Source organism: Diplotaxodon limnothrissa, linkage group LG6 (genome assembly GCF_057381915.1).
Source record: "Diplotaxodon limnothrissa isolate DT_005_m linkage group LG6, D_limnothrissa_male_GT1.1, whole genome shotgun sequence".
NCBI classification, from domain to species: domain Eukaryota; kingdom Metazoa; phylum Chordata; class Actinopteri; order Cichliformes; family Cichlidae; genus Diplotaxodon; species Diplotaxodon limnothrissa.
The window spans coordinates 28,812,053-28,827,788 of record NC_140601.1 but is presented as its reverse complement, the minus strand read 5'-3'; the positions used below and the strand labels follow the sequence as shown (position 1 = coordinate 28,827,788).

Genomic DNA, 15,736 nt, shown 5'->3' with positions numbered 1-15,736 from the left:
TCGTGGCTTTAAATATATTATTCCCCCTGCTAGTAATGCAATTTTAGCACCTAGTAATGCTTTTTGCGTTTTGGAAGAAGCAAAGCGTGAGATGGGCAGACTTGTTTATGTTGAAGGAGCCAGCAGGTAGATGAAATAACATTTTAAGCTTTTAAGAAAGCCAGAATCCAAACTTGCAAGAAAGGATACACAATAAATAGGTCTCTAAGTTGCACTTCAGACGAGGAAAAACATGCAGCAAGTTCAGACTCAACTCCTGCGTCACCAAGACACAGTTCATTGCCATTAGGATATCTTCCAGACGCCCCGTCAGGAATTTATTTACTAAATTTACTTCTATAATATTAACACTGAAACCTTGCCAGAATATATCACAGAGGTTTAAGTTTCTGGCTCTAACAGTGACACATTTTCATGCTTCTTTAATAAATGTGCCTATTTACATCCTGTAACAACCTCCACACGTCCACACAGCAACATTAGAACATGCACTGCAGATACACATAATAATGAAACTGATCTTTCTTTGTGTCTCTGTCATGTTTTCTCTGGGAATAGAGATTCCAGTCACACCTCCTACAACCCCATCCAGCAGCACGGAGGAGCCATCAGGTAAGCACAGCTGAGAGTAAAACATTTAATCTCTTTTACATATTTATCTATATGTTGCTATAAATCAGTATAAAAGCACATTTGTCCTCGAGAGGAAACGAGGAAAATGCCGTGGGAGGATAAATGTATTCAGTATGAGCTTTTTAACCAGTTTAGTTCCTCGTCCTCTCATATTTTTTCCACAAGTGTAAAAACAGTGTGCAGGATAAATTGGATCCCACTTGCCTTTCCCCTCCTTATTACTGGGGGGTTCATGAATATTAAATCCATTAGCCGCAGCCCTGGGATGTGCCTCCTTTAATCTCTCACACTTTCACAATTAATCAGTCTAACTGCGGCACAGTGGGGTGTTGGTTGAGTGTGCAGCATTGGGCTCCAGTAGTTTGTTTGATTTGATATTTCATCTCTCCCAGCTCGCACTTTCCTCTCTGATGCAGTGTAGTAAGAGGAGGAGTGATGGAGGGATCTGGATTTTGTAACTTAGCAAAGGATGTATTGGTATTCTTCTGTTTCAAACAGTTCTGTAACATTTGGTTTGCTGTCCAGTCTTTAATTGAGGAACATAAGATGAGGATAAGGCATGGAATATCAGATACTGCTACTACTTTAAATGCAGTTTTGTTTATAATCTGCATATAAGTGTTGATATCTGTATATAACAGTTATTAGAGTAGATAGAATAATGGGAAATATAACTATGTAACTGAAATAAGAATGAATATTAGTGCTCAAATTTAGAGATTCTAGAATCAACTGTCAGCTTATCAACTGGTTAGATTTCTGGTGATATGTCACTACTGAGGGTTGTGGCAGGCTCAATTAGTTACCCAGGAAATGGCATAAATGCTGCCAGAAAACAGAAAAGTGGAAAAACCCACATTTTCTACTTCCTAAAGAGACGTGCTGTGACTGTATGAACAGTGTTCGAATCAGTACCACTTTTTCTTTCACACACAGTGGAAAAAGCTGATCTGGCTCGTGCCATGTTTTTTTTCTCCCTCTCAAATCAAAATGGAAGAGGCCCAACATATATACATGTCTGTAAGCGAGTGTGTGTGTGCATAAGGGCTTTCTGCAGCTGTTTGGTGCTCTGAGGTTTCAAATCTTCCCTGAACAGCTTTGACTGACAGCACAGTCCAGCTATCGCTGTTGTCCAACCCTCCTCCACCTCTTTTCTTTTCTCTTTAAGTCTCTTTTCACTCTCCTCCACCTCCTTCGTCTCCCTCTGTTTCACGCTTTGTCTTCACATAACACTGTGGGTGGTGCAGAGCTACAATATCTGGAGTTTCTCTGGGCGCCCCTTGTCAGGAATCTGTCTACTTTAGGGTGTAGGACATATTCTGAGGGATTTTTACTTTTATATATTTATTTTGTTAACTTAAAAAATGCTAATTCAATGTGACAACACAGGAAAGACACATACAAATTCCTTGTATGTGTCTGCACATATAAACATATAAACACGATTCTGATTCTGAAAGAAAATAGACTTTCACATAATTTGTGCATATTTATCGTTTCCACTAACTGTATTAATTAAATCATCCCTTTTGATGGAGATAGTGTTAAAGTGTGAATTATGACCCACCAGGCAATCTGTTCTTCCTTGAGGCTAAAATCAAGCAGACTGTAAGGTGACGGACATCCTCTGTTGGTCATGTCAGAAGCATGAATAGCGATTGGTCTTCTAGCCCGCCCGGTCTTGAGGCCCAGAGGATGCATACATTATCCTCCGAGCCTCTTCATGGGGTCACACAGCAAACCCACCTCTGCTCAACCTGGTATTCCTGCAGCTATGATATCACTTCATGATTGCAAACAGATGTGGCTTGTATGCAGTATTCAACAGTTTCGTTTTTTCTGCACAGTACTGCATACTAAAAAAAAGTGATTATGATTATTATCCGCATCATTATTATTAGTTAGCAGCAGGAGAAAGAGTATTCCAACTTTTTTAAAGCTTTTTTTGAAATGCGTTATGCCTTTTGTTGTACCCAATGTACTCGGGGGAGATGGCGATCAGATCAAAAAAGACACGAGAGCGAGGCCGTTTGCACTTTACCCACATTAAATTAAATTTACACAATTAAATTAAATTTATCTACCATTTATTACTTTTTTATTAAAAGCATATAAGAAAATGTATACAAGGGATAGAAGAAGAGGAACAAAAGTGAGAAATGGTGGATTACCTGCAAAAAGTTTGGAAAATGAAGAAAACGAGAAAAAATTAAATGTAAATGGAGTGTGTGAAAAATTGAGATTCTGAAGACAAAGATTTGAGCATGAGTTAAGAAACACGGAAAGTTAATTTAGAAATAAATATGAAAAAAATCGGATGAGGTGTTGGGCTGACAGCTATGAGGCAGGTGTCTCTTTGCGCCTTGCTTGAAGGCGGGGAGTGGAGCTTGCCGGGAGGCGGAGGGTGTGAATGGAGGTTATGAGGGAACATGGAGTGGATATTAATTTGTCTCCTGCAGTAGGGCTCTCCCCCCTTTCTGACCACACGGAGGGTTGGAATGCATGGAGAATACCTCCGATGGTGTAGCGCAGACAAAACACACATTGTGCTGGTAGGTCATGGATGGCGTGAGTCGCCACTCCCACGGGTCACGACAGAGATGTCTGAACAGCAACGAAATGTGGAGGAGATTAACTGCAGATGACCTGCGATGGCCGCCCTGGCCCGTCAGAATACACAGGATGTGAAAGTAACTAATGATGATGAGGAGAAGGAGAATTGGAGTGACCATGATGATACTTATAAGCATAACAAGGTTCAGCCCTACATACTGTATGTGTGTGTGACGTGTCTGAAGCTGGAAGTGATCAGGATCTGTGGCGAACCCCTCCTCGGATTTTTTGAACATGAGTCTTGCTTTACACACCCTGTTGAGTACGAGTCGAGCCCAGCGTGCTTTACGGCCGTGTCGACGTGGGATAGATAGAGAGAGAATAAATTCAAGTAAAAAGACACTGAGTTAAGAAAAAATAGAGCCAAAACAGAAGCACACGTTATTAAATCATCGTTAAACTTTTATCTGAAATTTATTTGCTGCTTTATGCCATTAAATTCTTGCCATATTTATTTCCCCCGGCTAAGCTTTCAGAGAAACCCTACAGGACTCCATGCTGATTTAAAACGGAGCAGTTACAGTAATGGGCGATGCCCCAGCTCATCGGAATTGATTGCACGCCACCCAAAATAAAATCTCGAATCGGGTCAAGAATTCTAATAGCCTCTCTTCTCTGCCTGTTGGTGGCTGAAAGCAAACCATCCTTTGCTCAATGACAATACAATGAGAAAAAGTAGGAGGGGGCTCCTTTTCTTTCTTTCCCCTTTTTTACTCTGTCTTTCTTTGCTGGACGGGATCCAAACTCACAGTTCTAATGTAAGCAGCCCGGCACAGAACAATGGAGCGCATTGCATGGCAGCACACTGGGCTCTGAAATCTAATTACGTGCTTTATTTGCTGCAATTTGTTTCTCAATCAGTCTGCTTCAGGGAGAAAGCCCTCCTCCCGGGCCATCATTTACACCTTCTTGTCTCACTGTTCTTCTACCTTTGATGCCTCTTGCCTCTGTGGTCATGTTCACACATGTTCACTTGCATTTAAACATTAAGAGCAGCTTTGCATAGTTTTAAAATCAACTGTAACTGCAAAGCTGTAGCACGTGCATACTGTACAAGTATATGCAATCACACAGCTCCCTGAGCAGCTCTCACTGTGACCCAAATGTTAATATTATTAATCATTTTAAATATTTAATTTTATATATATACTAAAGGACAGCTAGGCACTTTGGCATTTACTCTGCTACAAACGATGCAGACTTCTTGGCTGAATGTTAAGTTGTTTGCATTCCAGTCCTCCTCTGTATAACTCTAAAGTACTGACTGCTTCATTTGCATTGCATTCACCTTCACCATGCTATTTCTCCACACTGCTTTTGTTTACTTTAGCTTGCATGCCAAGGTGTCTGTTATGTCCCGGTGCTGGCTGTCAATGTTTCTTTACAGTATGAAGAGATATCAAGATAAATTTTGATCACATCAATAATCCATTATAGTTTGACGGGTGTTCTGTGCAATGTTTCCTTCACCTTGCACTCACAGAAAACTGCAGCCACACTCCAAACTTCTCCATAAGAGTGCTACAAATTGCATTCTTCATTTTAAATATGAAAAATAAAAATTCAAGCCCACACAAAAAAGAAAATAAAAAAGATTAAGCACTCTTCTGTGGCCTCAATTTTCATCTAAAAATGACACGTATCACCATGAAACTTCACTAGTTGAGTACTTACATAGAGACAATTATTTTTTAATTTACAAGCTTTTGAGTATTTTAATGTTTAGATATGTAAGTGAGGCATTATATGTGCAAATTTGCTATAATTTGCATACTTTCCCACAATGGAAACACGAACACTGGATAAAACCACGTTCAAAATTCTCGTTTCATTTTGTTGACACATTTGAGTGGAAGGTTCATGCTGAAGGGATTTTGGATAACTCTTTTTATCACTACATAATTCCCAAAACAGTGTCAACAGACAGAAAAAAGAAACATTTTGCAATACTTTTTTGTATAAGATAAGATAAGATAAGATAAGATAAGACAAACCTTTATTAGTCCCACCCATTTTTAGGTCATGGCAGAAAGTAATGTAATGTAATGTAATGTAATGTAATGTGTATGTGTTAGTCCCCATAGGGAAATAGTTCCTCTGCATAAAAGTTATGAAAAACCCAATAGAATAGGATCAGATAAAATAGAATAACATACTATACAAAATAGAATAAAATGCTTTGTTATAGTAGGTATGGTATATGAACAAACCCCTATTTTAGAATAAAGATGGGAATAAAGCTGAAAGGTTTGGTGTCAGTGTGTGCTACTTGTATGTGTATGGAAATTTACTGGCTTATAAGGATATGTTATAAAATACAATGTATTTTATAAATTAACTAATACTATTTTACATTTTACATTTTTTACTTAAAGATATCTCTGAAATTTCCTCTTACTATAAATTTTTTAATTAAGAGATTTTTTTAATATTGTAACTTTGAAAATCAACCACAAAATCAATAAAACAACCAACTGAAAGCATTTAAAATTTTATTAGTAGCCTCTGATCATTAACGCGCTATTAGCACAAAATAGCCTCAAATATCAAAACTGATCAGTACATCAAAAAAAAGTAAATAAATATCTTAAATATCTCTGGTTTGCTGTTATTATGACAGCATTAGCAAATCAATAAAAGTACGATGAGGAGTGCTGTGTATAGATTTTGATCTACAAGTCTGAGCAGTCCTCTGAATATTTGTTGCTGAACGTAATGAAGACATTTGTACTGCTCCTTTTTTCAGCGCTGTAAAGTACCGGTCCAAACACATAAAACTGAGCACTAATGCATTCTGTCTCGAAGCAGCTTTAATGAAAACGATTAGGGTAAGGAGTCGTACAGTACTTTAATAGAAGGGGCAAAGGTCCACCTCTCAGTTACACACTTCTCAGTGCTGAAAGGCAGGAAACAAAGCGCTGTAGTAACTACATCTACTCTGCCCAAAGCACATCTTAGCTCAGTATTAGGGGACTGCTTCCACTTCTCCAGCTTGTAACGCTTTCACAAAGGGAACATTTGTCCTCACTGTAGGGGACTGCCTGGCCCTAAATGGGGATCTTGGGGTGATCTCAGCGGGGCCTGGAGCTGTGTCTCAGGGGTACACTAATGGGGAACGAAAGGCTATCAAAGAGAAGTATCATGATGGTATCGGGGAGGGAGGGGGGTTATGAGAAAACAAAGCCTCCTTTCCATTGAAGGGGGAGGGTGGGGGGTGGGGGGGCACCCTCCCCCTTCGATCATTTACATGGTAATCAGGTGCAACTCATGTAGGCTCCCCTTCTTCATGTACTCTTCCTATTTTTGTTACATTCTCTGTTTACTACCACCAGCACCAGCTTTTTGCCCTTTCTAACCAGTTCACGAGACTACCAGCTTCAATTTGGGGGTTTTCCTTAAATTTCTGGACCTTGTCTTGTTCTTCCCACCCCCTCCCTTAAATTTCCCTTTTTCTTTCTTTTTTTGTCAACCTCTCCACCCCTTCGCTCACTACCAATATCTATTCTCCCACCCCCTTCTCTTTTTCGCAGGGGGGGTGCATTTTTTCTTGTTGTGGTGTTCCCCGGGCAACCTCATTCAACTCAATTCAACTCAAGTAAATATGAAAATAAAAAGCACGACCAAAGATTTGGTCACATAAATGATGTTTGCTCATATCAAGTTTGCCTGAAAGTGCCAGTCTGCCCTCCACTACACTGGTCACTCTTTAACACTATAACATGCTCTTCATCCTTGTCTCTCTTAATTTATTATCATTATTATTATTATTATTATTATTATTATTATTATTATTATTATTGATAATAATAATAATAATAATAATAATAATAATAATAATAATAATAATAATAATATTGTCGGCAGTCTGAAAAGAGAGAGAGAGCAAAAACACTGAAAAAACAGATTTCATTCCCCTGATATTCCCCTAACATGACATTATTTTGGCATGCACTGTAAGTAGATGATGCATTACAGCACTGCATGGGGCAATCACTACATCGTAGCAGCAACATAGTTTCTGGATTACTGAGGCAAGTGGAGGTTGCGTCAGCTTATGGCCAACCATAAAACTGATGGCATACTGTCGTGGGTCTATTTGGACAAGGAACAAGGCTGTAACGTAAAAGCACCATTGCAAGAGCACAATATGATGACGTGGAGGACACACACGTAGAGTCACAGATGTAAATATTTTCCTAACCTGCAGAGATTTCGTATCTTGTATATTTGCATACCTTTAATACAGCCCTGTGGCTGTATGCCATACTGTGCTTGCAGTGTGCGGCTCATTATTTTCTTTATTGAACCACAGTGAACACTAATATCCACCGCTCATGAATACATACATTTTAATATATTTTCCTGGCCAAAAATCTTTCTGAACAGTGTACATCGAATGATGTGGATGAAAAATCAAATGTTCACCTCATCTGCCTCAAAGAATATGTAAATACATACTTGTCTTTGAGAGCTTCCTCTCAGCAGAGTGCTCTAAGCTGATTTGGATGACACCGCTGCCTGCATGAGGTATTCATTTCTTCACAGCTCCAGAATGGACGCACCCCCAAAATGAGGGTCCTTTGCCTAACACTTCATGGATGGCTAATTTTCCCTTCCTGACCTCCCTTTGTGTGGCATTGACCCCCTCCACCTCCCCACCTTCCACTCCCTCAAATAGCTGACAACCCTGCGTGCCCCCCCTGCAATAAATGCAAAAGCTTGACGTGGTCCTCTGTGGGGCCTTGAAGTGATCCCAGGGCTATTTTTTTTTCAGAAGGTCGGGGGCTGAGGTGACAAGTGTGGTGAGATTTGGGTGGAGGTGGGGGATGAAGTAAATGTCGGGTGGTCTGCATAGGCCTAAATTATTCCCACCGTCTGAGTGGGTTCTTGGCACTTTTTCTTTTAAATCTCTCAAAACACTGTGCTGATAACATCAGGTGCTTTTATAAGACCATCACACATGATGAGATTGTGCTGTTGGACAATAAAAAAAATGTTTATTTATTTCTTTATTTATTGTTCTGTCATTTTTCTTCCTAAACTTGAAACTCAGTGAACAAGTTTAGGCTTTCCAGATTCTACTACATACAATAGAAGCATTTAAAGCTTTAAATCTCAAATAGATATGTTTTATTTAAATAATTATGAATATCAAATATAACGTTTTCCTACTAAAATCATGAATTATTATAATCATTTTAATATTAATTTAATACCACCATATTAATTGTGGTATTACTAAAATATCATATTAAGTATGGTATAACTATGTTAACTAATAATGATTTAATTAATTATAAGATTTTTTCAGAAGGTAAAATTTCCTTTAATCAAAGGACAAAGTGGAAAATTCTGGGATGATTCTTTTCTGATTAAGTAAAAATTCAAAATCAGTTAATTTGCTGTGGGTGCAAGTATTTTTTTTTCAAATGTCTTAAATTGAGAATATTATTTTCCAAGAACAGTGAAATTGTTAAAAAAAAAATGCAAACAGTTTAATTCACAGAAAAAATAAATACTGGCAACCAAATTGCAGAGATTCTTTGATGCGTTATGACTCGTTATCATATTTGATTCTTTGTTATTCTTGCAGACTGTGACTCTTACTGCAAGGCATCCAAAGGCAAACTTAAAATCAACATGAAGAAGTACTGCAAGAAAGATTACGGTGAGTAAACAAACAACGCGCAGCCTGTTTAACCACTCACATTTACATTATGAAGACATCTGCTTTACTTTGAGATCAATCTGTCTCTAAGAACAAATAATTTGCACTTTTAGGGAGTCCCAGTGTTGCTGCAGAGTCTTTCTTTGAATGCATTTGTTTGCTCCTACAATCAAAGTACCTTCAGTGTTATGCATCCAGCCCAGAACGTTGCTGGGAAGCAGCAATAGTTTTCAGGCGAGGCATTTTACTGATGTCTTACTACAGCTTTCTGAGAACAGAGAGTCAATGGATCAAACAGAAGACAACAGATCTTCAAGGAGGAAGAGAGAGGCAGACAAACAGAAGGACAGAGAGGGAGAAGATGTGTGTGCGTGTGTGCTGGAAGGGTTATCTCTGAACAGTCGAATAAGACTCCAGCGGATAAAGCAAGTCAGTATGACAGACAGTGGGAGCTCTTTAAGAGATCCTCATTAAGAAAGGCCACTTCCCCCACAGCTGATGTGTTTCTTGGTGAATTCCTGTGACCATCAGTCTGCCACCCCATTCAAGGTGTGGATAAGACATATGACCTCTCCCCTCTTCCTGTCCCTCTGGCCCCTCCCCTGATTGAAGTCAGGCTGCTGAACTAGTCAACCAAGCAGCGGCATCCTGGAGCATACTTCAGCAGCTTGATGGACATGCCTGGACTTTGTTCTGTTAGGATTTGCAGGAGTTAAAGGGTCAGCTTATAGACACCTCCTCTTCCACCAGTGCCTAACTTGATGCTAGTGGCGTGAGAAAAACCTTGTCTCTCAAATGTGTTGCGGTCCACGCGTGATTTTTTTTGTTTTTTGTCAAAAGGCAGAAAATGCTGGAAATTTCAAAACCAAGTTAGCATTTCTTCTAAAATCAAGATTAAAAATGCATACTTTTATTGTGCTGTTGTATTATATTTTATTTATACATTAACACAGATGTGTAACAAATACAATTTTAAAAACCAATCCACCCCAAATGTAGGGCATGAGGGGGAACTAAATGAGTATGCCATAATATGGTCTGCCTAGCAAGCATATCTCAACCCAGTAAATACCTCTACCATTACTATTAAACACCAAATGAGGAAATATGTTTGGGAATAATGATGCACAAGAAACACTGAGACATCGGTGTCATTCTGTCAGATGACTGGTGTCCTAGAAATGCATGACCTTTAACAGTGGCACCATAATGCCTTTGATTAGGGTAATGGTGAGACAAATCTGTTCCCTTATCTTGACTAATTTAAGTTAGTTAAATGAATTTTGTTTTTGTTTTTCTTTTTTTTTTAAAGTGGAGAAAAAAAAGAAAAATGAGTGTAAAGACAAGGTCTCCTGGCCAATGAATTTACTGCTTTGTGGAATTGCGCAGAATGGCAGAATGCACTGGACCACTAAAACACCACTATTAAAACTGAGTGATAACAGTAGGCAGCACCCATTTGAGGGTGAGGAGATGTAGAGATAAAAAGAGGCATCAGTATGACGCGCTGGAGAAACGATCACTCAACACAATCCGGAGTACCCTTATCTACAGTATGTACATATCCAAAGACAAGACAGCAGGAGAGGCTCCAAAATTGATTTGGCATGTCTCGTAGGTGTGCTGGTACTGATGGCTGAACGACTGCCAAGCAAGAGACAAATGAAAAGAAAAGATTCTCTTTAATGCTTTTTGGGTGTAGATACAGAGCCTTGTTAGGTAGAGGGTGTAAATTAGGGAGTCTGAACAGAGAAGGTTCGTAAACCTTGAGATAGAAACTCTGCTGTTAAGTGTGATTTAATCAAAACATGAAGCCAAAAGGATTCTCTTTGGCTGCCATGTTATGATGGTGTACAATCAATCGAATAAACACATGCAGATTTAATGTGTTCATGCACAACAACAGACAAAATATATGTTTGTTTGTTTGTTTGTTTTTTTAAATTTCCTTTACAAACTCTTAAATTAAATTATTTTTCAGAGCTGGATCATAGTTAAAATATTTAATTTAATCTGTGAGTCCAGCAGTGGTGTTATGTTCTTTGTCATTCCCTGTGTAATTCACCTTCTCTCTGCCGGGTGGCTTTGTGCCAGGAATATACATTAAAGGATCCATTTCCATCCATAGTTAGCAACGGAATATTTAAGACTAATTACGGACAAGAACAAGAACCCTGTGCAGTATTTACTCAAGCTTAGCGAAGCTGACTGAGACACAATGTAAATCTGCAGAAGTTGGCTCCAGGGAGCCATAGCTTTGCACTGTTTTGAAAGGATCAGCAGGGATCTGTGTCCCATGCTGCGTAGGGAAACGACACTACAAGCTTCTGCATTTGATATGCAGACGCACATTAGCAGTCACAGGAGGATGCAAAGCCCGGGGAAATGTCTCATCTCAGCAAATCCTTGGTGCAGCCACTTTAAGCATCTCAGTGTCCACAGTGCACAGCAACTGTTGTGCAAACACAAACAGTACATGGTGGCAGCTGGTATATCCAAGGTGCTGCAGAGGTCACTGTTAGGGCAGCCAACGGTCATTAGGGCTCCCATGACACTGAGGCCTAAATAAAACTATTATACAAATAATAGTTTTATACATTAATACATCGCAGAAGAATAAATTGCACATGTAATTACTGTGCTACAAGCATAACACAAAAGATCTGGTTTAACCAGTATTACTGAAACATAATAGCATAATGGAAACTAAAATTACACGCAGATACAGATATGTTTTCAAAAATCACCTTTATTCAGCTACACTGTTGCAGCTGGAAAAAGGTTTTAGAAGCAGATTTTCACCATTTTATGAAATGAATCCCAAGGCAGTGATTCAAAATCAATAATACAAAACCTGGCCTGAGTACAGGGGTATACACTTAATACCACCAAGATGTTCAGCTCCATAAGTGCTGAAGGTGACCTTGTGACAAGATGGTTCATTCCGAAACTGGTGTCATAAGTACAGGGGGAAGAGATCGGTTCAATAAAATGCATATTGATACACGCTCTCTTTCCTCCTCTTCTTCACTCTCACTTTCCCTCACTCCTCCTCTCACAGGACAGAATCAGTACATTAATCATGTGATATAACAGAGTATCTTGCCAGCTAACGTCTTTAATAGCCCTACCCTGTCTCCTAATCACATTACAAATCACGCTGCTGTGTCAGTAAATGGACATAATGCATACTGGGCTCCATCTGATAGCTTGACCAGGTATAGAGAAAAAATCTAGGTTAGAATTAGGTTACCAATTTTTACTTTACTGGGATTAATAGCACATTGGTGTCAATTTAAACATGTCTCTTACCTCCTTTTATCAATTCAGTACTTGCTTTTCAATCAATTTCAGTTGATTTGTCACCATTTAGATTTGTACACATCATATTTGACCTTCTTTAAAGAATTAAAACTGTGTTTCTGCAACCTATTCAATGTCTTATTAGTCTGATATGCACTTTTAGTCACAATGTAAAGCCCTTTTGAAAATAAAAATACAAAAAGAACAAATATTTCCTTGGTGAGGCAATGCAAGAATGCTGTAATGCACTCAAATGCCAAGATTTCCTCTGCTGCAATAACGCAAATCAACAAAACCTTCTTAAATCTAAAACACTTGGGGATACTGAGGTTTGATCTTCCAGCCTTGGAAATGTCAGAGCTCTGGATTTTGTGACATAATCCCTAATGTGCATCATGGGCTAACCCTTTCCCCCTTTTGTGACATCATTACTCTTTGGTAAGACTGATATAGGAAACTGAAACAAAATCCAGGCCTTCATTAAAATAATAAAAATGTCTGCATATCTCATGCAAGCAGGAGATTAGCTCAATAAATATCCAGTGACATAGTGATTTGACCAAAACAATCTGTAGACTAAATTGTTTAAGCAAAAACTTTGGCTTGGAAGGACTGTTAAAATTAGAAGGTAAAGCCACAGTTTTGAGTGTTTTTGGAATGCTAGCTGCATAGCTGTAGGGAAGGCAATGCCAGTCGGTCTACCGCAATGTCTCTTAGTGAAAAATCTGCTGGATGATTTGCTTTAAAGAAAAATTTACAGACATGCAAGCCTCTTATTGCTGGCCTACTGTCGTCATGGACTTTGAGCTTGTCAATCAACCTCTGATTTGTAAATCTTAGCATGCATTGGACAGCAGGAACCAAACGTCCAAATTGATGTCTTAAAATGATACACAAGATTAACCTGGCATGTTTTTTGATGGGAGGAGAAACCGAGAAGCTCCTAGAGAAAATTTAAAAACATAAAAATTCCAAACAGAAAGAACCTGTCTGGGTTTGACCCGATCTCTGAAGGCAGAGATCTTTATATACTTGAAAAATCATCAACTCACTACCATTTACAACAAATTCGTAACTGGCTTACTTTGTTACAAATGCAAAAACTGTGGCAATGATACAGCATATTTAGTTAAGTTTGAAATGCAGATTTTTATACCCAACCGCTTACCTGAAGCTACCTTTAGGCTAGTATTAGCTTAATTCAGTGTGGCCACTTAACATGCAGTCACCTTAAAAACAGACTACCTCTTGTAAAATGTCAAATTAAATGTACTTGAATGCATAAACTTGATATATGTATGTAACTGTAAAAGTGTTAAAAGAACTTTTAGTCTATCCAAACACACCTGAGAAAAATCGCAGTAGCAAAGATGCAACGCAGAAACCGAATGTGGCATCTACATGCTTGTATCTGTGATGAAAATGATATATTCAATCATAGTAGCCTCAAAAACTAGCGTGCCCAGTTACAGCCTCACACAACTCTGCTGCAGACTTTTAGCCTTACAGAGAAACTAAACTTTACCAGTCACACGCTTTTGCATGTTTGTTGAATCCAGTAAAAGGAAATCACGTGTCACGTCTTTTGCTTCCCAACTTTTCTTTGCAGCTGTCCAAGTGCACATCCTGAAAGCGGACAAATCCGGTGAGTGGTGGAAATTTACTGTCAACATCATCTCCGTCTACAAGCAGGGAGAGAGCCGCATCCGCCGTGGGGACCAGTTTCTGTGGGTCCGTGCCAAAGACGTGGCCTGCAAGTGTCCAAAGATCAAGCCTGGGAAGAAGTACTTGCTGCTGGGAAATGATGAGGACTCCCCTGGCCAGGGTGGAGTAGTGGCAGATAAAGGTAGCCTGGTTATCCAGTGGAGGGACACATGGGCGCGCAGGCTCAGGAAGTTCCAGCAGCGCGAGAAGAAAGGCAAGTGCAAGAAGCCATAAGCAGGATGAGATGGAGACGATTCTGAAGAGGGAGATGATTTCAAGAAAAAAAGCTGAGCTGGCAAATATTAAAAAAGAAAGAAAGAAATAAATAAAAAGAATGGAAGAGTGACAGACAGAGGACCATGGACAGAAAAGAGACTGTTTATGTCGCTGCTTTTTTGTGTAGAAGCATGAAGAGAATTATTTAGGATATGTTTTTTTCAGTCAAACTTTTGTTGAAGGAGCTCACCTGGCAGATTTGGTTTATTTTACTTTGAGATTCCTTTCTCTTGTGGATTTGCACCTATTACCAGTATATATCATTATTTGTTTTGTTCTCATTATCCCAATATGAAATCCTTATATTTTATGTTTGAATTTTATGGACATTTTCCGCTGTTGCAAAAATGACAGAAAGCCACTTACCTACCGCTGCAACTTTGCCTCTGCATGTTGTCTTGGAAAATTGTATTATTCGCTAAGAAGTGAGCTTGTTTCAACAAAAGATTTCACTGTTGAGTGGCAATTGAGGAAGTGATATGTAGTTCCTTTATTGAGATTTGTGCCATAAATGCTATTGTTTCTAAGCCACAGAAATGCACACATTTAGCTGTGAAAGACTTGCCATTCCTTTCCTGTCTGAATTTAGTTATATTATGCAATTCAAGCAACACTAAATTGCATGTCTTACATTTTCATCTGTCAGCACTTTTACAGTTTTACAACATGCAAGTGACAGAAAAGAATCTATGACAGTATTGACTTTTATTTTCAATCTAATCAATCCTGAGCGTCCTTGTTACTTCAACCAGTGCCCCTCAGATTTCACAGTTAAGCATTTGCCTAAACCTGCATGTGAGATTGTAATGTTCACTAAATAGTGCTGCTTGTGGTACTGTACTAATGTTCAATTTCTGAGGGAAAAAAACATTTAAATCACTGATTTTACCTTTAGTAGTTACAGTAACTGTGATATACTTTGTGTCACAAAAAAATAGAAGCTTTAACAAGTGACTTGGGAATAAGAAGCCAGCTACATTTTATTGATAACCTCTTTACAAAAATGTTCATAAAATCCTGAGTTGTTCCTAATAGACATTAATAAGAAACTACCCTCAACCGCTTCCTTCCTGTCATGAGGCGTCACCACAGTGGGGAGCTTTGGAGGTTTGATTCGGTTTTATGCCGAAAGCCCTGCCTAACGCAACCCCAAAGGGCATTTGGGATGTGAAATCTTGTTTGTTTTTCCTTTCATCAGCAATGCTTGCTCTGCCACAAATGATCAGAACTGTGAAAGTTACCCAATGTCTGTTGTTGTGTAAAATGGATGCAATGTTAAAATTGTGCGGGTGAAAGTGCAGCACTGCAGCTGCTGGTACTGCATGTTCTCAGAGGATATTGACAAAGACAAATAGTATGACGCAAGTGCAACAATGCAAATATTTATATGATTTACCTCTTCAGACATGTGTTCTTTTAAACCAACTTATGGAAAGCTCGCCACAGTATGTCAAAATCTTCAACAATGGGTATGAGTAGGACAAAGGGAGAAAAATGTTGCAACTGACCCCCTGCCTGTTACTACCACTAAATCTGAAA

The 15,736-nt window shown here is 38.9% G+C and overlaps 1 protein-coding gene across 1 annotated transcript in view; it reads left to right on the top strand.

Annotated features, from left to right (window-relative positions):
* The window catches only part of ntn1a (netrin 1a), a 55,238-nt gene extending 40,673 nt beyond the window's left edge, over nt 1–14,565 (top strand). Inside the window, exons 5-7 of the mRNA XM_085356097.1 lie at nt 559–612; nt 8,840–8,914; nt 13,827–14,565. Coding sequence (XP_085212223.1) covers nt 559–612; nt 8,840–8,914; nt 13,827–14,155 — 458 coding nt within the window. The 3' untranslated portion in view covers nt 14,156–14,565. The remainder of the gene's footprint in view (nt 1–558; nt 613–8,839; nt 8,915–13,826) is intronic.
* Nucleotides 14,566–15,736: the final 1,171 nt, after the last annotated feature.